This window comes from Notolabrus celidotus, chromosome 16 (genome assembly GCF_009762535.1).
Source record: "Notolabrus celidotus isolate fNotCel1 chromosome 16, fNotCel1.pri, whole genome shotgun sequence".
Lineage (NCBI taxonomy): Eukaryota > Metazoa > Chordata > Actinopteri > Labriformes > Labridae > Notolabrus > Notolabrus celidotus.
The window spans coordinates 30,526,305-30,549,293 of record NC_048287.1 but is presented as its reverse complement, the minus strand read 5'-3'; the positions used below and the strand labels follow the sequence as shown (position 1 = coordinate 30,549,293).

General features: G+C 40.9%; 1 protein-coding gene across 1 annotated transcript; it reads left to right on the top strand.

Annotated features, from left to right (window-relative positions):
• The first annotated feature begins 799 nt into the window (after nucleotides 1-799).
• Nucleotides 800-20,474, top strand: LOC117828338 (chitin synthase chs-2-like). The gene is made up of 22 exons (XM_034705381.1): nucleotides 800-843; nucleotides 3,220-3,355; nucleotides 3,549-3,737; nucleotides 3,960-4,836; nucleotides 5,891-6,074; nucleotides 7,554-7,649; nucleotides 7,783-7,944; nucleotides 8,034-8,208; nucleotides 8,542-8,646; nucleotides 9,661-9,802; nucleotides 9,921-10,121; nucleotides 12,426-12,541; nucleotides 14,474-14,642; nucleotides 14,756-14,935; nucleotides 15,028-15,306; nucleotides 15,519-15,690; nucleotides 15,862-15,896; nucleotides 15,997-16,061; nucleotides 17,768-17,878; nucleotides 17,984-18,198; nucleotides 18,278-18,356; nucleotides 19,715-20,474. Exons 1-22 carry the CDS (start codon nucleotides 800-802, stop codon nucleotides 19,856-19,858), a joined length of 3,876 nt encoding a protein of 1,291 aa, XP_034561272.1. The 3' UTR covers nucleotides 19,859-20,474.
• The last annotated feature ends 2,515 nt before the right edge of the window (nucleotides 20,475-22,989 follow it).

Sequence of the window (22,989 nt, the reverse complement as noted above, 5' to 3'; positions counted from 1 at the left end):
GTCCTGTAAAGACCCCGTTACAGTAGTCTAGTCTGCTAAAGATAAATGCATGGATGAGTTTTCTGCATCCTGCTGAGACATGAGTCCTTTAATCCTTGATATATTCTTAAGGTGATAGTAGGCTGACTTTGTAATTGTCTTAATGTGGCTGCTGAATTTAAGGTCTGAGAGTCTAAGACTACACCAAGGTTTCTGGCTTGGTTTGAACATTTCATCTGTGCAGATTGGAGCTGAGCAGTAACCTTTAACCATTCTTCCTCCAAAAACAATCATTTCAGTTTTTTCTTTGTTTAACTGAAGACAGTTCTGTCTCGTCCAGTCATTGATTTGTTCGATGCATTTACTCAGTGTTTGTATGGGACTATAATCCCCTGGTGATATGGTGATGTAAATGTGTGTGTCATCTGCATAGCTGTGGTATTTTATTTAGTTGTCCAGAGTGTTTATAATAAAAGCTTTTTCAGGATTCAACGTATCTACAGCCATGGAGTTTAAAAAAAAAACATGTCTGATGTTTGATTTTTAATTTGAGTCTGGTGCTCACTGAAACGATCCGTACTCCATGTGAGTCATGACTTCAGGTTGCAGCGTCTGGTCTTCTTTTTTTTGACAACAGCAACCAGCTGTCATTAAATCCTGTTTGGCAGCTTTGTATCAAGGAGTGTTGCATAATGACTTCATGCGATTGGGATTCCGGCTGTCATGATGATGGCTTTTGGATGGCAGGTAAAAGCATCAGGTTCAGGTGCTGGTACCCAGACCTCAACAGTCCAGCGGAGCGTTCACATCGGACAGGAGCATGGAGGACTACAAGAAAACAGACGACGAGAGAGACTTGCCCAAGTAAGTCAAAAAGATTAACAGAACAACTATTAATATATATTTTTTTAATTGATTGATTGAAGTGTTTCATGCATAAATACTTAAAGTAGGAATCAGTTATTAAAGCTGCTGTGAGGAACTTCTGATTTATACCAATTTTGGCGCCCCATTGTGAACAAAGTGATACCTCTTATCTCTTGTTCTGTACATGCAAAAGCAGTGTTTTCAACAAAAACCTCACCCTGCTGTCTTTCTACAGCCAGATTTATCACTCAATGTGATTATTTGCCATGAATTCAGCCGAAAAATTGTGTTTCTACAGCCAAATGTCAATCATGTGGTCTGACACCTACCCCCCTCTGAGTGGTTTAAGGCATTAAAAAGTGACAACAGACAAGGTATCAGTGTTGTTGTTTATGGTTTTGTTTGCTTTTGAAGGTCATAAAGAGGCATCAGTGTTGGTTTCAGTCTGTTTCTCAGCTGGTGAAAAACTCCTCATAGTGCCTTTAAGTGACAAGTTATATGGAAGTCCTCACGATCTATTTGTTTGTTCAATATGCAGATGATGTTCATTTTAATGTTGTTTTTTTATCCCTTTAAAACACATTTTTTCTCACTGAGCAGATTTTCGTACAGAATTGTGAATCAGTCTACAAATTAAAATGTTTTTTCAATTTTTTTTTAATTGATTAATATTTAAAATAAAACATGAGAAATAAGATATATTTGTATTTTAAATTATTTTACTGATGCAGTTACAGTTAACTTTTGGAACCAACCCAATTTAAGTGTAATTAAAAAATTTAAATAATGAGATGATATTGCTCATGACTCTTCTATTATGCATATATGAGGAAGTCTGTATTTCCACCAATATATTTACTAGGGGTGAGCCGACTAAAGATTTTCTTAGTATAATCTGATTCATCAGATTTTGCCCATAGTCGACGAATAGTGGAATGTTTGTTGTTTTTCCTTATTGACCCAAAGTCTGCATGATGGTGACCGCATGACAATATTACACATAACCCTTTACAATTAAGAGACTCATAGCTTAAAGTAAAAGGGACAACAGAATATTATAAGTATAAAACTTAGATTTTTTAAATCTATATTACAAAAACAACGAGGTGATGAAGGAGAGAAAACTCAAATAAGGCCACCATCAGTTAAACATGGAACAACGCTCCACTATAGAGTAAGGAATCAGGAGATATTTAAACAGTGTTCACACAGCAGAGAGCAGCACTGCAGAGGGTAGTTTGTCCAACTTAAGGCTAAACATTTGTATAATGTTCAAAATCAAACCTGAACCAGCTAAAGGGTTTTTAAATCTCTTAACAGAACCTTTTAAAACAGTCTTTCATCACGTCTTTGTCCGCTTGAGTCTTTTCAAACTGTACGTGAGGAAAACCATCGTGTGTACGGGCAGAAGTGCGCTCCTTGCTTTGTTGACTGTAAATCCTGTCTTTGTGAATATCCTCTCTGATGGTGTGGAGGTGGATGGGATGCTGTGGATTGTTTTTGAGGCTTCGGACAGCTTTGGGTATCCCTCCTGGTTCTTTTGGCCCCGTACAGTTTTTGTGTGGTCCGGTAATCCTTGATCTCACAGCCCTCTTCATGAAGCTGCTCCTCATCTTCATCACTAGTTTTTAGGATCAACTGAAGTTTTATTTCCTGACATTTTGAGCTAAGAAAGATTTAAAGACCAGCTGAGGTACGTCTGCTCCACAGGTCCACCTAAATGGGAGAGTCCACCTTTAATTACCAGGGGAGATTTAATTACCACTTTAAGGAGATTTAACACTTCAAGAGCTGTTCTCAGAATTACATTAAATAAGTTTATATTTATATCAAAATAGGATATATGAGACACTATTTTTATGGGAAACAGGAACATAATGTAAAATTAGACATTGAGCACCCCCATGGTTTGAATGGAATGATCCACGTTTCATATGCAAATATTCGACTAAGGCTTGTTAGAACGAATCGTCCAATATTCAACTATTTGGGGTCACCCCTAATATTTATACAAAAAAATCATGTTGAGATGCTTTTTACAACAAATATATTAATATTTGTATTCATAAAATGACATTTGAACCACATTTTGGGCACTTTAAAGGTTTGCATATGAAGGTCTTTTCCATTCTTCATTCTCTATTCTCTATTATCTCCAAACTAAAGTGCGTACTTTTTATTAAATGTGTGTAATTCATATTTGGATACACATATAAAGTTTTTATCCTCTTTTACTTTCCACTAAATCTTGTTAGAAGATGAGTCACTTTGATGCAAACATGCTGCATCTCTCTCCTGGACATCCCGTGCTGACATTCTCACTATGCATTCTTCTTGCATCTAACTGCTGTATTGTGATTGGTTTATCTTCAGGAGGCCGTGGGACACCTGCCGAGAGGTCCCCATCATTGAAGATGAACAGACGCCATGGAAAATGATCAAACTACTGAGGACCATCTGTCTCCTTTTAACTGCTATTGTCGTGTTTGGGTTGGCCCTATGCAGCAAGGTTCGTACTGAGTAGATATATGTATATAAACAACTATAGGGACACTGGGAAGAAATAAGACTCAGAGCCAGGGGGATCCAAAAGCAAAGCTATGAAGATTGAGACGTAGGAATGCTTAATCACCCAAGCAACAAGATGGCAACACCCAAAATGCTAAATGATCTAAATGTCCTTTCCCTTGATCTTTCTCCAGACCTCCTTTCTCCTGCTAATCACCTTGTCCAATGAAGGCACCAGGATCCTTTCCGATGAGCGGAAACCCGTCGCCCTGCTGTGTATTGGCTGCGCTCTTATGACCCCCAGCGTCCTTCTCTTTCTGCAGAGCATCTGGAAGGCTTGTTACAAGACCTCAAAGTCGCCGGCGAAGGCTACTATAGCTCTGGTGAGAACCTTACAAGACATCCTAACTTCCCCTTCCTCCATCGATGTTGCATTGAAGGACAGACCAAGCCTGCCTGCACTAAGCTTAACCTGCCTGGACACTGATGCAGTCTTGGTCTGAGCTGAAGTTAGACTTTGTAGATTTGGCTCAGGTGTCTGGACTTAAGTATTATCTTTCTCTAAATCTGTTGTCCTTTGTTTTCAATCTCTTCTTCCTCTCCAGGTTCTGTTCTTCGAGTTCTTGGTGTCCCTGGGTGCAGCGATTCTCACAATAGTTGCAATGCCACACTTGGACATTGTCACCAACGTGACCATCCTGAACGGTGTAGCCGTCCTCTCCGCCCTCCTGCAGGTGATCACCCAGTGCACTGCCAAAGAAAGGAACCGCTACCTGCTTCCATCCATCACCGCCTTACTCCTCATTCTGCTCGGCTACGTTCTGTTCCTCTTCTTATACATCACGAAGGATCCCACTAATACCAAGATGTCAATTTGGGTGGGTTTGGCGGTTGGCGGGTCCTTCTTTGTGTCTCTGAACTGGTGGGAAAACTACCTGAGACTGATCAGTAAAAACAGCAGCTCTGTCATCCTGAAGAGCCTGTGCATGGACGTGAAGAGGAGCCAGAACATGCTGAACATGCTCACCAGCCTGCTCAGGATCGTAGTGATCGGCTGTGTGCTGGGAGCCTACGTTCCCCTCGCCAAAATGGACTGGGACATTGTCAACACCATCCCAAGTCGTGAGACCAGAATCATCGGCATCCTCATAGGCGTCCAGCTGATCTCCTCTGTGCTCTGCCACTGGTTTTCGCTGGCAGCTTGCAAGATGCATGCCCTGCGGCGGTGCTTCATCCTTCCCATATACTTTGCCTCTCTGGCTGTCATGGCTCTGCTCGTCATCCCCGTCATCGTTTACTACCAGGACTACAGAATCAGTCTGAACGGGACCACCACCAACTTCACAAGCTACTGCAGCATAGTCGTGGATGGAAGAAGCGCAAGCCTGAACGGCAGCGTGTTCCCAGACCTGGTGTATGATGTGACTCACTCTCTGTGCTACCTGGACATGTCGAAGATGATGGACATTGGCCTTCTGACAGGTAAACTTGACTTACAGTGCCACACCTTTACACTTTTGAGTTCCCCAAATACTGCTTCCAATCGTGGCCCTTTTTGGTACCTTACCTGAAACCCAATGTGAGGGACCCTCAGTAAAGAACCCTGCTGCCAAAGTCAGACCATCTTTTAGTCTCTGAGGATGGTCCCTGTGTTAGATTAGGCGATCATAGACTACACCACACACAAACATCACATTTCTTTCACTAGGGCACTCTGCACCCTTGCACTCTTATTGGTTGACCTTGCTAAGGTAATGGACCAAATCATGCAAGCCAGAAAGAAAATCAAACATGCTAGACTTTCTGTCACAAGGCAGTCCCAGATGTGGTTTTGATTGCTGTTCATTATCACACACTTCTAAGGATAAATGACAGACTTTTGGGGCCGGGTCCCAAAAAATGTGTTTTAAAATGTGCAGTCTGACTTCAGCACAAGATACATTTTGCAAAGTGTAAAAAGGAGCTGGACAGACCCTCTTGGTGTTCCATCCCAGGGGTCAGGAGTCAGGTTAGGGGTGAGGGTTGAGGTTACAGGGTTCTTCCAAGAAACAGGATAATAAACAAGCATCAGTTCCGGCTAAGAACAGCCTTTTACAAGTTCCACCACAATCAAACCTTTGTCTTTTAAGTGCTCCATTGTGTTCAACATTTAATTCTCATAATTATACCTTACTCGTTTTATAACCTGACCAACCTCGGCTTGAACAACTAATGGACAATTATGATGTATTTTATTGAGGACACTTGGAGTATGTGTCCACTCCTGAAAGGTTTCTTTATGTTATTTAAAATGAAAGGTTTTTAATCCAATCTTTGTAATCTAAATGTCACAAAGAACTGCAAACCTAAGCACTTCAGGAAGAAGTCTTTGGAAACCCTTATTAAGAGTGTGTTTGGGTAAAATCCAAAAGAACTTAAGGCAGGAACTTTTCCTCTATTCTCCTGAAGTGATGCATCATGGGAAATGTATCAAGCAACTCTGTAAAACCAAAACTGGTGAGAGTTTTAAGGCGCAACTATGACTGTCTTCCCGCAGGTTCAGCCGTGTCCTGGTGGCTCGGACTCGTGTTGGCCACGATCCACCTGTGGCACCTCAGTCTGTACCGAATCCAGAGGACTCAGGAGCTGTTCATCAGGAGGCTGTATGAGGGGGGATTCATGGAGCAGTCGCTGCTCCTCAACACTCGCTTTGACGTCCAGACAACTGAGAAGCGGAAAAAGTGAGTGGTTTTTTTTCATTCGTATGTAGTTGAATATGCAGTATCTTTTCTTATTCTCAAGGTCCAACTGCTCGGGTCATCTTCAATTCCTGCAGAACTGGTCCACACAACAGTTTGTAGCAAGCATGCACGATTGATGCATTATTTTGCTTACATATGGCACTCTTAGGGCAATGACAAATTGTTGGGAATTAGTGTATGAGTACCCTTCAAACAGATCCAGTTTGTTGGTGCAAATTTTGGATTCAGACCATTTAAGGGTTGTTTAAATGACATGTACAAAAAGCATCTTGGTTCTGGTTAGTTTAGGACTTGGGTAAAGATGTCTGCAACAAATGATCCATCCACCTAGGTAGAAGGTACACGTGCATAAACAGAGCTCTTAGTCACCTTTAACATACCAATCCTTACCCTCTAAAATGTTAATTACACACCAGGGAGCACTTGCACATTGCATAAAACTTGTTTGCAACCTCTAATTGAACAAACCATAAATGCCAAAGGCTGCAAAGGGAAATACCACAAAACTCCCCACACAATAAAACCAAACAATTGTTATCCGAGTCTAGCTTCTTGATTTAATTAAACACCTGGGCCTGTTCCGTAAAAGACGCTTTACAATTTCGAAGTGAAACAAAATGAAACAATGGTTTCCGGAAAACCTGTCTGGTATCGCCAGATCTGAAAGTATGTATGAATGAGAAAACAGGAGTGTCCTCAAACCCCAAGTGGAGATACAAGATTGTCTTTCTTTGAATTGTTTTAGTGTTAAATTTAAAATGGATGAATGCCTGCACGTGTGGGTTTGCATGCATCCTGGAAAACCTGGAAAACAGTTGACCAGTTTTCCAGTCCTGGAAAATGGGAGGAAAAGTTAAATGTCCTGGAAAATTATTCCAACATGACTGCGTGCGACCTGACAAGATTAAAAAAAAACACATCCCCATTCAACATTTGTGGCCATTTTTGTCATTCAGTTCTATTTAGGTCATTAATGCACTGATCCTCTGATTATTATTATTATTATTTATTTATTTCAGTAAAGCAGCTTCCTGATTCCTTTGCTGGCTCTTTTGTTTTTTTCTTAGCTAATTTTATACTTTTTTAGAAAAGAGAAAGCTGAGATGAGAGTTGCCCATCATTGTTGCTTGGTTGCACTAGTAAAGTGACAGCTGTACATCTGTGGTTGCATTGTTCTATAATCAATTTGCCATCATTTTTAAGCATGTAAGAGATGATTTCATGGATAGCCATAGACTGCACGTCTTTCAATGTAGACTTCCACTGAGAGGGACATATTAGACTATTTAGGAATTAATTAGGAAACAAATTTAGACTGTCATACCAGCTGGATCATCACTGGAAATGTCCTGGAAAATGATCTCTGGAAAAGTGTGGGAACCCTGTGCCTGAATGTTGGATTATTGTCTGTTTTTTCAATGTTAAACTCATATCTGATATTTTGTCTGTTATTGCCAGATTCAGATCACTCGACCCCGCAAAAGTGTACCTTTGCGCGACCATGTGGCACGAAACCTACGACGAGATGATGAAGATTATTATTTCAATATTCCGGTGAGTTTCACACCTACAGCTGCAGACCAGATGGAAAATTCATTGAAACCTCAAGCTCTTGCAGAGTTCCAGTTCAATGTTCAATGTCAAATGTCATCACGGCATCCTCACGTGATTCTTGTAACCTCTCCAGACTGGACAAGTACAGGCCATTGAAGGAAGGAGTGATCAGCGATGTGACTTTCGAGGGCCACGTGTACTTCGACGACGCCTTCAAGAACGTTACCGGCAGTCACGGCCGCCACGTCAACGAATACGGAGAGATGCTTGTGAACATTATCCGAGAAGTCTACGGGTAAAACTTGTGAAACTCACCTCTCAAAATGCCGACTTTTTTCCCCCCAGAGTTGAAAAGTCTCACAGGTTATCCTTCTGTTTTTGCAGCATCTTCATAAACATGGATAAAGGCCTCTTCAAAAAGCGGCAGCAGATTCCTAATCAGGGTATCGTGAGGACGTCGTACGGAGGACGTCTGGTGTTCACCCTGCCTCAAGGAAACAGTCTAACGGTCCACTTCAAGGACAAGCATCTCATCCGCCACAAAAAGAGATGGTCTCAGGTAGGAAAACCACGAAAAGTAGTCCGTCTACTGCCGAGTTCCGGATAACGGAAAAAGTAGTTTGCTGGAAGAGCAAACTTAGCTTTAACTTGATCAAATGACATAAAGGTGTTTTCTTTGTGCAACAGTCTAAAGTTTGAGATTCCTTTTCTGGACCACTGATTGAATGCATTATCTATGAGGGAGGGCTGGAACAGGTGATTGGCTGCAATTGGGGCATAAGTAGACATTGAGACAAACCCATGCTTTCTAAATTGAGCCCACAATTTCAAGGAGTGTAAAACCACAGGGTTCTGACAGGCCAGCGGGCTAATAGTGTTTGATATTTTTCAGGTCATGTACTTGTACTACCTCCTGGGATGGAAGCTCTCAACTAAGTATTTCAAAAAGTGGAACAAAGTCGGAGTGGACGAGGCAGAGCTGAAACGAGAGTTCCAGGTAAGATAGAGAAAAACGTGTGCACGAAAAAACACGTGGGTTTACATTACTTCGTATGTGACAAGTTAACCCTTGTATCATGCTGAAAAAAAATTACATTCATTATGTTGCGGGTCATTTTGACCCGTACTGTGAAAATCCACTCAAAAAAGTAAAAAAAACAGGTTAAACCAATGACAACTCTAATTTATATTATATAAACATTTAGAAAAGAGACATACAATACATTTTTAATTCCAACACTATATTAAAGAACTATTTAGTTCATGCGCATTGTGCATTGTGCTCATTACAAGAACATTCTTGTTTCTCTTTGGGGCAGTATGAAACAACTGTTGCTTTCTCAGTGAAAACAAATTTTGATGATGATGATTGCTGCATTCCTTGGTTTTCATCTGATGGAGAGACACTGGCAGACTCGTCCTCTGAATCGTCCTCATCGTAGGAAAATTGACAATCTGGGTCATCAATAACATTGTCCTCAGTCTCTGAAAGATCCTCTGTCTCTGAAATCTCTTCCTCTGTATCACTATCCCAGTTCAAAATCTGTGATAGAGCTTCTTCAGCTGTAATCCTTCTGGAGCTCATTTTTGGTGTGTTTGTCAAAGAGATGACATGAGAACAGGGAAAAGGACAAGGGAGAGAAAGTTCCTCCTCTACACACACCTGGGTCTCTGGGTCTGAATGGCTATTCAAAGGCACTCAAAAAAAAGTACATAAAAGAGACATGTATATCTGATCTGAACAGCTAATTACCCACATTAAAGCGTCTGGGTCAAAATGACCCTTAACATCATCTTTGTATACAAACTCTGCACAGACATTCCACTACGCATCAAAGTTTCCAAATTTTACACACCAGTTCATGACCCCAGATGAGGAAAAGTCACAAAATATCATGAAGAAAAAGAAAGGATAAACAGTACTTTGGTCAACACAAAAACTGAAAAGGGTCAAATTGACCCTTAACAGAATATAAGGGATAAAAACTCTGAAAACTGTCTGTCCCTCCAGAAAGAGAAGCACAACACCTACATCCTGGCGCTCGATGGAGACACAGACTTCCACCCTGCTGCTGTGATGTTGCTCGTTGATCGTCTGAAGCTTTATCCTCAGGTCGGCGCAGCGTGTGGAAGGATTCACCCCACCGGATCAGGTCGGTCATTTCACTTCAATCCTTTATGAAGGAGTGTCTACGCATGGTTTTTGACACCAGCTTCTCTGTAGAAGCTGCCGTGTTCATGAGGCGTAACAGTTCTTTGTTCCCCGGGCAGGTCCCATGGTGTGGTATCAGAAGTTTGAGTACGCCGTGGGTCACTGGCTTCACAAGACGGCAGAGCACGTGTACGGCTGCGTGCTCTGCAGCCCGGGATGCTTCAGTCTGTTCAGAGCGTCGGCGCTGATGGACAACAATGTGATGAAGAAATACACAGTGAAAGCCTCAAAGCCTGCAGATCACATCCAGTACGATCAAGGTAACTGAAACAACACACAAGGAGGGGGGGTGCAAAAAGGGTGATTGCACACAAAATATGAATAAGAGAGTAAATCCACCCCGGAGAAAGCCTCCGTGTAACTAAGTTTTGTGCAACTTGCTAAAAACTTGCATTGCATCTCTTCAAAATGAAAGTAAAATTTGACTCATCCGCCCTGCAGTGAGCTGCACACACGTAGAAAAAGATGAAGACTGCATCATTCTGGGAAGACTTTTTACACGGATTGGTATTGACTTTTTAAAAAGAAGTAAATAGTGCTGAAGTTTGAAATCTCCGTGCACGTTCAAACAGCCCTGCAGCTGGTAGGCCACATGTGAGGCTTACGTAATTGCTGACTATAACAGATAATCGTCCAAACCGCAGTGATTCATCCACATTCCTTTACCTCTTCTATTAAATGACTAACTTTAAAATGTTTCTAGGGATACCGGAAATGTTTGAATGCATTGTTTTGCTTTGTTTTTAAAGGTGACATATTCAGCTCTTTTTCATCAAAATATATTGGTCTAAGAGGTCCCCAAAACATGTCTTTAAAGTTTATTGCTCATAAAAACACTTTGAAATCAGATTCTGGTCTGCCTGTAAAGCCCTCTTTTTCAGCCCTGCTCAGAACAGGCTGTTTTCTGTGTCTGTGCCTTTAAATGAGAATGAGCTCTCTGACCACGCCCCCTCATGAAGTGGGTGTGCCCTCTGCTCTCCAGCACGTTGATCTAATGTTTACATATTGGCTGAATATACACGGCTGCTCACAGACCCGCGTTACTTCAACCCTCTGAATCTGATCCAGAATCTGATCCTGACGGAGAGGCGCCTGCAGCAGGACCTTTCTGAACCATTGGTCACAGATTTAGTGTTTCTTGTTGTTTTATTTGTCAGTATGTCGACGTGTGTCTTGGTACACAGCTACGACATGTAGCTATGTAGCTATGCTAACTAGCGCTAGCACTTTTCCATGATAAATAAAAATCATCCACTAGATCTTCAAATCTGCAGACGTGGGGAGTAAAACCGACCTTTGTGTTTATTAAGACAGCCTACAACTAGCATGCCTCCCTCCTAAGCTCCTTGTTAGCACACATGTGTGCAGGGAATGAAAAACCGAGGAGGGGTTGAGTTGTATTTTATACAGTCTATGGGCTGAAGGTGGAGAAATCAGAACAGGGGCAGAATGGATTCTTTTCATTTTCAGGGGGTCTTTAGACAGGGACACATATTTCAGGTAGAGAACCATTAATAAGTCCACTTTTCATGATATGTCACCTTTAAAGTGAAAAGGTTAAAGTTGCAAAAACTGAATGAAACACAACCTGAAACATGATGCATCAATGAAAAATTAAAGCTCCTCTGAGGACCTCTTTGTTTGTCGACTTTGGCGCCCCCTGTGGACAAAATTATGCCTCTATTTAGTGTTTTCTAGTTAAAGTCTTCCTTCTGTTGTCTTTTTTTGTTGCTCATGTTTTTGTTTTGGCCTTAAAAAGACTTCCTTTATGATTTCAGTCTGTTTCATAACCTTTAAAAAAACTCCTTACTGGAGCTTTAAAGAAAAAAGGCACCACAAGTTAAATCATCATCAGGCAACATACTTTATTCTGTCTCCATCTCAGAATACAGCCGATCATTTTTATATAGGCAGAGTAGGTAGTATGTTTCATCTTAAAGTATTTACAGCTTCATTTAACATTCACGAGGGGTGTCACAATCATGGGAATCTCTTTATAAATGAAAAACGGAGGAGGGGTTGAGTTGTATTTTATACAGTCTATGGGCTGAACAAGCTCTGAGCTCTGACTTCCTGTTACAGACCGGATGGCGTTGTGACGTATGAAAAACACTGAAAACTGAAACGGCTGGTTTCAGCACACATTTACAGAAAGGTGGAGAAATCAGAACAGGGGCAGAATGGATTCTTTTCATTTTCAGGGTTTTTTTTAGACAAGGACACATATTTCAGGTAGAGAACCATTAAAAAGTCCATTTTGCATGATATGTCACCTTTAATACAAGACGCATGATGAGGAACAACTGGATTTCAGTTTTAAGAGCTGTTATTTTCAGCTGAATGTAAAACAAACAAACATATATCTTTCAGTGAATTGTGCATAAGTAAAGTTGTCGGTCCCTAAAATAGTCTGCAGAGCATAAATCTGAAATCAAGCTAGTCAGCCATTTTCGTATTTGTTAAATTTACCTGCAGACCCTTTTCTTTTAGCTGAAGTTTACAAAAGCTGTCACCGCGATTTTCTCTCTTCCTCTGTCTCACACTCTTCCATCTTGTCCCTGCAGGAGAGGACCGTTGGCTGTGCACTCTGCTGCTGAAGCAGGGATGGCGAGTGGAGTACAACGCAGCAGCAGACGCTTACACCAACGCCCCGGAGGAGTTCAAAGAGTTCTTCAACCAGGTGATTGCGAGAGTCACATCAAATAATCCGTCCTTTTGTCCAGTCTGGTTGATGTTCAGGTAGCTCTTCGTGAGGACAATGGTCCTCGTGCGCGGATGCATGTGACACATCAAACAAAAATTGTTCTTTGGAAGTCTTTAGGCTGGATATAAACTTGTTCGAGTGTCCTTAAGTTCCCGGCGTCTGAAAAGAATCTCTATTGTACTTTTTCACGTAGTAAAAGGAGATAATTACCAGGTGTGCGTCCATAAAACAAAGGCAGGTATAAATATCCAAGCTAAGATAATTCTGCCTTTGTGTTTATAATTACGGCATTGAGATGAAGACATGTAGAGGACACGTCATGGTTTGAAAACAAACCTCACACAAATGATAAATGTAGCTTTGACAGCAGAATCAAAACACAATGGGGGAAACACACGGTGGAGTTTGTGATGTGTTTGCTATCAGTTTATGTGAAGATGAAAAATAGTGAACTGATTTCTGTCTTACTTTGAAATTAAAACTCTTTACTAGGGATGGGCAATGATTTCCAAATATTCAAATATTCGTTCACTTATAAAAATCAAAGAGTAACTTTGAATATTTTCTCATTTTAAAAGTACAATTTTTCCTCGTCATCCTGGTTGTAATACGGTATTCCTGCCAGACGGTGGCTACAGAGCGTCTTAAAGCTGTTTGCTAACTGCAGAAGAAGAATGCTAACTGCAGAAAATAGCAAAAGAAGAAGAAAACATTCAGGGATTTTTCTCCGTTTCTGAATCTCACACTACTACACACGAATTTTCAGAGACTGAGCATGGTTGTAAAATGTAAACACACACAATGTTACAATGTCATTTAGCAGACGCTTTTATCCAAAGTGACGTACATACAAGAACAAGAACAACACAAGCAAAGATCTAGACAAGAGGAAACAAGATCAGTAAGAGGAACAAAGTGCTTCAAGTCCATTTGGGTGCAGGTAAAGCCAAGCAGTGTAAAGGCAATGCACAGAAGTAAATAAGGAACATCTACAATGAAGCAACCAAACCATTTAAGACCTTCCATTATCATCATCAACAATTAACATCACCACAATAATGACCAAAGTACCAAGTGCTGGGTCACTCCAGACCTGAACACAGATTCCCAGAGTAGAGCAGGACAGTGTGAGTCAACTGTAGCTGGAAGACATGATCTGCCACTGGGGACAACAGTGGAGAACAGTCTAGCTAAGTGCATAGTGCTTCCTAAAGAGCTGGGTCTTTAGCTGTCTTTTGAAAGTAGAGAGGGACTCTGCAGATCGAATGGAGTTGGACAATTCGTTCCACCATTTAGGGGCAACAGAAGAGAAGAGTCCAGCTAGTGATTTTGAGGCCTTGTGTGCTGGAAGCACTAGGCGCTTTTCAGAGGCTGAGCGTAGCGGGGCGAGAAGGGCAGTAGACCTGGATGAGGGGTTCCAGGTAAACTGGAGTGGTTTTGGTGACTGCTTTGTAAGTCATGATTAGAGTTTTGTATCTGATGCGAGCTGCAACTGGAAGCCAGTGTAGCAAAATGAGCAGGGGAGTGACATGAGCTGTCTTAGGCTGGTTGAAGACCAGACGTGCTGCTGCTGCGGTCTGGATCGTTTGCAGAGGTTTAACTGTGCATGCAGGGAGGCCTGCCAGTAGAGAGTTGCAGCAGTCAATGCGTGACATTACAAGAGCCTGAACCAGGAGCTGTGTTGCGTGTTCTGTCAGGTAGGGTATGCACGCCACGCTGCGTCACAGAAACACCAACGTTAAGATTGAGACAGCCGCTACCAGCAGCATCTCGTCCTGCTGCTGGTTAACGTGACTAGATGAATAATCGCCGAATGGATTGCTAATGTTTATGGAATAGTATTTTGACTATCCCTACTCTTTAATCAATTACATTTTTAACCATTCTGGCTTTCCTTCCTGTTTCCAGCGTCGCCGATGGGGTCCATCCACCATGGCTAACATCGTGGACTTGCTCGGCTCCACCACCCTGCTGTGCAAGAGGAACCCGTCCATGTCCAAACCCTACATGGTCTACCAGCTCTTCAGCCTGGCTTCGTCCATCCTGTCACCGTCCACCGTCGTTCTCATGATTGCAGGTCAGGCTCGTTTTTCTTCGCACACGTAAAGAGTCTAATTAAATCGTACGTAAACAGATGGGTCCGACTTATTTGTGTGTTTGTAAAGTTGGTTCCTTGTGTCTGTCCTTCAGGGAGTCTGACCATATTGCTGGACATCCATCCTAACTGGGCTCTGGTCATAGCTGTGATACCTCCTGCCATCTTCCTCGGCGTCAGCTTCAAGATCAAGGCCGACACTCAGATTACTATCGCAGCCTTCTTAGGCATCCTGTACGCCTTCCTCATGATGATATCAGCTCTGGTCGTTGTCGGTATGTGATGCACAAACCCCAAAAAGCCTCTTTATACGAAAAAGATCTTCGCCCTTCTGAGTCTCATTGCACGTCTGTTCTTCTTCCATTAGGAAACATGGTGGAGCAACAAACCATCATGACTCCCAGCAGCCTCTTCATCATCTCCCTCACCTGCTTCTACCTCTTCACTGCGCTCTTGCATCCTCAGGAGGTCGGCCTGATAGTCTTCGGCTTGCTTTACATCATCTGCATCCCCAGCGCTTACCTGCTGCTGTCCATTTACTCCATGGTCAACATGAACAACGTGTCCTGGGGAACCAGAGAGACGGCGGCTCCCGCTGGGGCCGCTCAACAAGCAGCAGTGACCCCTCAAACCCAAACTCAGAAAGGTAGCTGAGACCCGAATGCATGACTTTGAGTGCTTTATGTTGTGAATGAGAAGTCTTGATAATCAGGACAAGCAACAATTCTTAGGAACTACTTAAACTCCCCAATCAGACAAGAGAAAACCTTCAAACCTTTCCCCTCTTTCGTGAACACTATCAACCAGTTTGCAGACGATGCTATGTCTTACGTGTAAAACTTCTCTCCTCTCTTGCAGCCAAAAACGCACTCACTCGCTTCTTCATGCAGTCCAAGTGCTGTCGAAAAATGTGCAGAAGAGATGATACAGAGGAGCTCATTGCCAACCAGGAGAACCGGGTGATGAGGGTGGAAAAGGAGGAAATCCAACCCCAAAACACCATCGTGGGGGACGTGACAGACTTTCCAACGTAAGACCTAACGGGGGGGATATGGATTAGAGGGCGGGCTTGTTGGGACTGCTGTTTCTTTGCAGTGTGTTGTAGATAACAAAGATTATTTTACTCAACTGCTTTTGAATTTATTTATATTTTTGTTAAATGATGGTACCATTAAGAAACCCTTTCCTCTTTTTCCCCCAGAACACCAGAGCCTGTTTTCACCTGCCCTAACCAATGTAAGTCTGAAACAACAAGCTTTCAATAAGTTCCAAAATGACCTTTCCACATGTCACACACCTTCATGCTGTAATAATCCGTTCCCGCTCTCTTCTTCAGGCTGGGTTACACAGCTGCAGAGTTTGTCTGATGACATGCTCCTGCAGGAGGATGAGCTTGACCAGGTGAGAGTCTTCTTCCTCCTCTGAGTCATCATGAATGTCTTGTGTGTCTTTGTGACTACCACGAAGGATTAAGTGTAATCTTCTGTCTCGTCTGTCTATTTAATTGTGCTGAAATTTTGGCCAATCCCCAACTAGCACAAGGATACAAGACGGAGTCCTGAGGAAATGCTACATTCAAATTCATGCTAGTTTTCTGTGACTACCAACCCTAGCTTTAACTTGGGCTGGTGTGTGAGGTAAAGAGGCGGGCCTTTAGCCTTTTCGGTAACAGCTACAGGGTGCCCGCCTGTCAACCAAGGCGGCTATGCCCTTATTATGGTTAGTGACTTTCATGGGACAGGAAGAGGTAAAGTAAAAGACAGGGAGAGAGAAGGAAAGACAGGATCCCAGTGTGTCAGTCTAAGCCTAAAGCAGCAGAACTAAGACCTGTTCCAAGCCTGATCCAGCTCTAATTAAAAGCTTTATCAAAAAGGAAAGTTTGAAGCCTATTCTTAAAAGTGGAGAGGGTGTCTGCCTCCCGGACCCTGACTGGTAGATGATTCCAAAGGAGAAGGACCTGATTACTGAAGGCTCTACCTCCCTCCTACTTTAAGAGACTTAGGGTATGAGGGAAGTGAAGAGAGAGAGATATGATAGTGGTGAGACAACAGCGGGCCTTCTAGGGCAGAGATTCCAGAGGAACCTATGAGACAAGGGAGCTCAGGGACTCCAGAAAGGTCTATGGTTAGTAACTTTAATGGGACAGGGAGAGTTAAAGTAAGAGACGGGCAGAGAGAGGGAGAGAAGGAAAGATAGTCTAAGCCTATAGCAGCATAACTAAGAGCTGGTCCAAGCCTGATCCAGCTCTAACTATAAGCTTCATCAAAAAAGGAAAGTTTGAAGTCTACTCTTAAAAGTAGGGAGGATGTCCGCCTCCCGGACCCTGACTGGTAGATGATTCCAAAGGAGAAGGACCTGATAACTAAAGGCTCTACCTCCCATACTATTTTTAGAGACATGGGTATGAGGGAGGTGAAGAGAGAGAGATATGATAGTGGTGAGACAGCAGCGGGCCTTCTAGGGCAGAGATCCAGAGGAACCTACGAGACAAGGGAGCTTAGGGACTCCAGAAAGGTCTATGGTTAGTAACTTTAATGGGACAGGAAGAGTTAAAATATCCTTATTTGGGCAAAACTCGTAAGTTTAACATCGAAAATACCGAGTTATAAAAAATTCCCCCCTGCACAGTGTGTGCCGATAGAGAAATGAGCTATTCATACTGAAGCCGTTTTTTTAATCAGGCTGTAAACATGTTTATTTCTGCTGTAAAGATCGTCTCCTTTGAATGGGTGTGTATGTGGTTTCCTGTGTTTCTGCCGCCAGCCTCTAGTGGACGCTTGATGAACTGCAGTTTTTAGCATTTCTGCATGGGCTTCATATTTTAAGACCAGAGGTTGTCATTTGAATAATTATTTCTCAACGGTAGTTTTTTCCTGTGCAATGACATTTATGGTGGCCAAGTTCACCGAGCTCCCTCATCTTGTGTTTGATTTTGTGCTGAAATACAAGAGCAGAAAATGTGATTCTTAAGTAATATTGAAAATGTACAAGAACACATCCAAGTTATTTGAAGGCAGGTACAGGTGTAAATTGATGCAAACCAAGCATCCATGAAATACTGATGAAGAGTTCGACTTGACTGAGAGAGTCTTTGTTTCCCTCTGCAGGATGAAGATGAGTTTTTCAGAGATATGACCACCAAATATCTGGAGCCTCTTCCTGAAGACAAAAAGAAGCAGAAAGAAATGGCTGCTGCGCTCAGCGAGCTGAGAAACAAAGTACGAGTCAGAGATTTGAAATTCATTTGTTGAATCCTTTAATCATGACTGTTATTAATTATGTTAAGATGATGAAACTGATGATTTTGTATCTCCTCGTCACAGATCACCTTCGTTTACTTCATCTGTAACGCCTTCTGGCTCATCGCGACCTTCACTCTGCAGCTCGCGTCCACGTCCGTCTTCATCCAGGTGCCGAAGGTCGACATCAACATGCAGCCCACCGGAGAGTACCTCTTCATCGAGCCCGTCGGCTTCATGTTCATCATCGCTTTCGCCCTGCTGGTTCTGGTCCAGTTCATAGCTATGCTGTATCACAGGTAACAACCTGCCGTCAGAGTCAAGAGAAGAGTCAATCCTGCTGGGGATGTGCGTCTGACGTTGTCTGTTTTTTTTTAGGACATACACTCTGATCCATTTCATCGCCTTTCTGGACACCGAGGCCACGCTGGAAAGACGAGCATATGAAACCCAACAGGTAAATACAACTGCTTTACTGCAGCACTTACAGCGGCAAAGGACCAGACTCATGTTAGACACACATCTGCTAAGACCGTGTTGGAGAGAGGGATAGAGGGAGATGAAGAGAGAGAGAGATGATAGTGGAGAGAAGGATAGTATTAGTTGTAGCAGCTGGAGTCTGGCACGTCCACAGCAGCAGAGATCCAGAGGAACCTACGAGACAAGGGAGCTCAGGGACAAAGGAATGAAAGTAAGAAAGAATGAGAAGAGAGAAGTGAAGAAAGAAAGGAAGGAAGAAAGGAAAAAGGAATAAAGGAAAGAATAAATGAAGTAAAGAAAGAATGACAGACCCAAAAAGGGAATTAACAGCAGCAGAGATCCAGAGGAACCTACGAGACAAGGGAGCTAAGGGACTCCAGAAAGGTCTATGGTTAGTAACTTTAAAGTGACAGGAAGAGAGAGGGAAAGACAGGATCTCAGTGCTAGTTCCCCTAGCAGTCTAAGCCTATAGCAGCATAACTAAGACCTGGTCCAAGCCTGATCCAGCTCTAACTATAAGCTTTATCAAAAAGGAAAGTTTGAAGCCTACTCTTAAAAGTAGAGAGGGTGTCTGCCTCCCGGACCCTGACTGGTAGATGATCCCAAAGGAGAAGGACCTGATAACTGAAGGGTCTACCTCCCATACTACTTTTAGAGACTTAGTGTATGAGGGAGGTGAAGAGAGAGAAATATGATAGTGGTGAGACAGCAGCGGGCTTTCTAGGGCAGAGATCCAGAGGAACCTATGAGACAAGGGAGCTCAGGGACTCCAGAAAGGTCTATGGTTAGTAACTTTAATGGGACAGGGAGAGTTAAAGTAAGAGACAGGCAGAGAGAGGGAGAGAAGGAAAGATAGTCTAAGCCTATAGCAGCATAACTAAGAGCTGGTGCAAACCTGATCCAGCTCTAACTATAAGCTTTATCAAAAAGGAAAGTTTGATACTCTTAAAGTAGAGAGGGTGTCTGCCTCCCGGACCCTGACTGGTAGATGATTCCAAAGGAGAGGTGCCCGATAATTAAAGGCTTAACCTCCCATACTACTTTTAGACCTCTGACCTCTTCTGCTGATGCTGGTTTGCTTTTAATGATTTTGTTTTGACTTCGATGTTCAGTACTTTCTAATTACATGCTTTGTATTTGAATACCAGGCAGTAGCTGAATGCAAAGTTAAGACTTTAATAAGCATCATGGTTGCATTAGTTGTGCAGAGAGTGCTCATTAATATGTCAGTGCAGACTCCACTCCCACGTTGGGCGGGTTGTGTGCGTGTCTGTTTATTGTTTTAGGCGTGGCAGCTCAGCCGTGGTGTACATTAATTATCTGAATTCTCTGCAGGTCACAGATGACAAAGATAACAATGGTTACAATGATGATGCAGACGAAGACGATGAGGATGAGGATGAGGATGAGGACGACAGAGACAGCCTCATGTTCTCCAGTATGTACAGCAGGAGCCAGGAAAGCGGGACTATGGTGTGACGCCCAGACAGAAGGAAAACCGATGAAACCTCTTTCAAGCACTTTGAAACACTCCTCACATGACTACCTGATATTTATCTTCAGAGTGAGTTTTTTAAAGCTCATGATATTTATAAATGTACATCAATCATGTCTATGAAGTTTATAAAAACCCTTTCATGCCGGTTTATGAAGACAAAACAAACTTTTGAATCAAGTTAATGAAGTTTTTGTTGTTGTTTTTTTAATTTCATGAAACTCTTTCAGTCAGTTTGAAGATGATTATAAAAGCATTTGGTTGCAAAAATATCAGTAAATCCAGTTTCTTGAAGCCTTAAAGTTGAGTAACTCAGATTCAAACACTCATTTAAACCTCTTTTAGAAAAAAGAGTTTAAGTCTATGAAGGCGTTTTAGTGGATTTTATGTTAAAAAAAAACAACCTTTTAATCAAGTTAATGAAGTTGGAAAAAGCCTTTTAGTCCAGTTTGTGAAGTTAGCAACCCTTTCGTTCAGTTTGTGAACATTTTAAACCCTTTTAGTTTGTTTTTTTAATTTCATAAAACTCTTTCAGTCAGTTTAAAGATCATTATAAACTCCTCTAGTTGAGACACTTGCAAAGATATCAATAAATCCAGTTTCTTGAAGCCTTAAAGTTGAGTTAATCAGATTCAAACACTCATTTTAACCTCTTTTAGAAATGTTTAAAAGCTTTCTGGTTGAGTTTGATGTCTATGAAGGCGTTTTAGTGGATTTTATGATGTTAAAAAACAAACTTTCAATCAAGTTTATGAAGTTGGTAAAAACCTTTTAGTCCAGTTTGTGAAGTTTAACTACCCTTTCATTCAGTTTTGTGAACATTTTAAACCCTTTTAGTTTGTTTTTTTAATTTCTTGAAACTCTTTCAGTCAGTTTAAAAATCATTATTAAAGCATTTGGTTGAGACACTAGCAAAGATATCAATAAATCCAGTTTCTTGAAGCCTTAAAGTTGAGTTACTCAGATTCAAACATTCATTTTAACCTCTTTTAGAAAAAAGAGTTTATGTCTATGAAGGCGTTTTAGTGGATTTTATGTTAAAAAAACAACCTTTTAATCAAGTTAATGAAGTTGGTAAAAACCTTTTAGTGCAGTTTGTGAAGTTAGCAACCCTTTCGTTAAGTTTTGTGAACATTTTAAACTCTTTTAGTTTGTTTTTTTAATTTCATAAAACTCTTTCAGTCAGTTTAAAGATCATTACAAACTCCTATAGTTGAGACACTAGCAAAGATATCAATAAATCAAGTTTCTTGAAGCCTTAAAGTTGAGTTAATCAGATTCAAACACTCATTTTAACCTCTTTTAGAAATGTTTAAAAACTTTCTGGTTGAGTTTTTATGTCTATGAAGGCGCTTTAGTGAATTTTATGATGTTAAAAAACAAACTTTCAATCAAGTTAATGAAGTTGGTAAAAGCCTTTTAGTCCAGTTTGTGAAGTTAGCAACCCTTTTGTTCAGTTTGTGAACATTTTAAACCTTTTTAGTTTGTTTTTTTAATTTCATGAAACTCTTTCAGTCAGTTTAAAGATCATTATAAACTCCTTTGGTGGAGACACTTGGAAAGATTTCAGTAAATCAAGTTTCTTGAAGCCTTAAAGTTGAGTTAATCAGATTCAAACACTCATTTTAACCTCTTTTAGAAATGTTTAAAAGCTGTCTGGTTGAGTTTTATGTCTATGAAGGCGTTTTAGTGGATTTTATGATGTTAAAAAACAAACTTTCAATCAAGTTAATGAAGTTGGTAAAAGCCTTTCAGTCCAGTTTGTGAAGTTAGCAACCCTTTCGTTTAGTTTTGTGAACATTTTAAACCCTTTTAGTTTGTTTTTTTAATTTCATGAAACTCTTTCAGTCAGTTTAAAGATCATTATAAACTCCTTTGGTGGAGACACTTGCAAAGATATCAGTAAATCAAGTTTCTTGAAGCCTTAAAGTTGCATTACTCAGATTCAAACATTCATTTTAACCTCTTTTAGAAAAAAGAGTTTATTTCTATGAAGGCGTTTTAGTGGATTTTATGTTAAAAAAAACAACCTTTTAATCAAGTTAATGAGATTTTTAAGTCGTGTGCATACAATCTAAAAAGCCTGAAACTGAGTTTTAGAAAAATATATAAAACTATTGAATTTTTTTAATTTGCTCAACTACAGTTTTCAACTTTAAAAATTCTTAAAATTGGATTTAATGAATGTTTTAAAGTCATTCTACTCAAGTGTATGGTGCGTATAAAATCAATGTTCAATTTGTTAGACAAGTCTTTTAACTTGGTTTATGATATTTTAAAAACTTTTAACCACGTTATAGATGCACATAAAACCTTTAAAATTGAGTTAACTAAAGTTAAAAAGGCTTTCTCACAAAATATAAAAATCCCTGGTAGTCAAGTTGTTAAAATTAGACCACCCTTAAAATCGAGTTTATGACACTAAAGTCTTTTAAGCAAGACTGAGACATTTTAATAATGTTGAACCTTTCTAGTCGAGTATGTGACTCTTAATAAACCCTTTTAAGCAAGTTTTAGACATTTTTATCGCCCAGTTCAGATCCTTTTTAACATTTTTAGTGACCAAAACGAGTTTGAAATGAAACAACCAGATCGCAGAAGCAGTGAATTATTTCTTTGAAGCTAGGATTGCTGTTTTAAAATCTGAGCTTTCATCTGAAATCTAAGGAACTTGTTAAATTCAAGGAGCGTATACTCAAACTGAAACTGATGTAGTTTCTCTCACTGTGACACGTGTGTGTGTGTGTGTGTGTGTGTGTGTGTGATATGAAGCATGATACAAGCACCAGTAAATGAAGGATGATATGAATGATGTGACGAGGACTAATCACTTTAATGCTGATTCTGTTATTTATTGTTGTGTTTGATACACGGGTGCTTTCTGAAGAAAACTAGTGTGTGTACTGTAAAATAAAAAACTGTAAAAAAAAATTTTTTAAAGAACTTTTAACACATTTTGAAATATTTCTGCTTGCCATTTTTGAAGTGATAAAATCATTTTCCTGCAAATAATCCTGATTTATTATGAAGTTGTGAAACACGTCGTTACAGGCGGACTGTCTCATTGAAGTTCTATTGTGTACTGTAATGTCAGACGTGGTGAATATTAAGAGAT

What these genes read in the sequence shown, in the direction of transcription:
- LOC117828338 (XM_034705381.1), top strand. Translation starts at nt 800, where the DNA reads ATGGAGGACTACAAGAAAACAGACGACGAGAGAGACTTGCCCAA. An exon ending in CGAAGGCTACTATAGCTCTG is followed by an intron (nt 3,738 to 3,959) that starts GTGAGAACCTTA and finishes CTTCCTCTCCAG; the next exon opens with GTTCTGTTCTTCGAGTTCTT. An exon ending in GGACATTGGCCTTCTGACAG is followed by an intron (nt 4,837 to 5,890) that starts GTAAACTTGACT and finishes GTCTTCCCGCAG; the next exon opens with GTTCAGCCGTGTCCTGGTGG.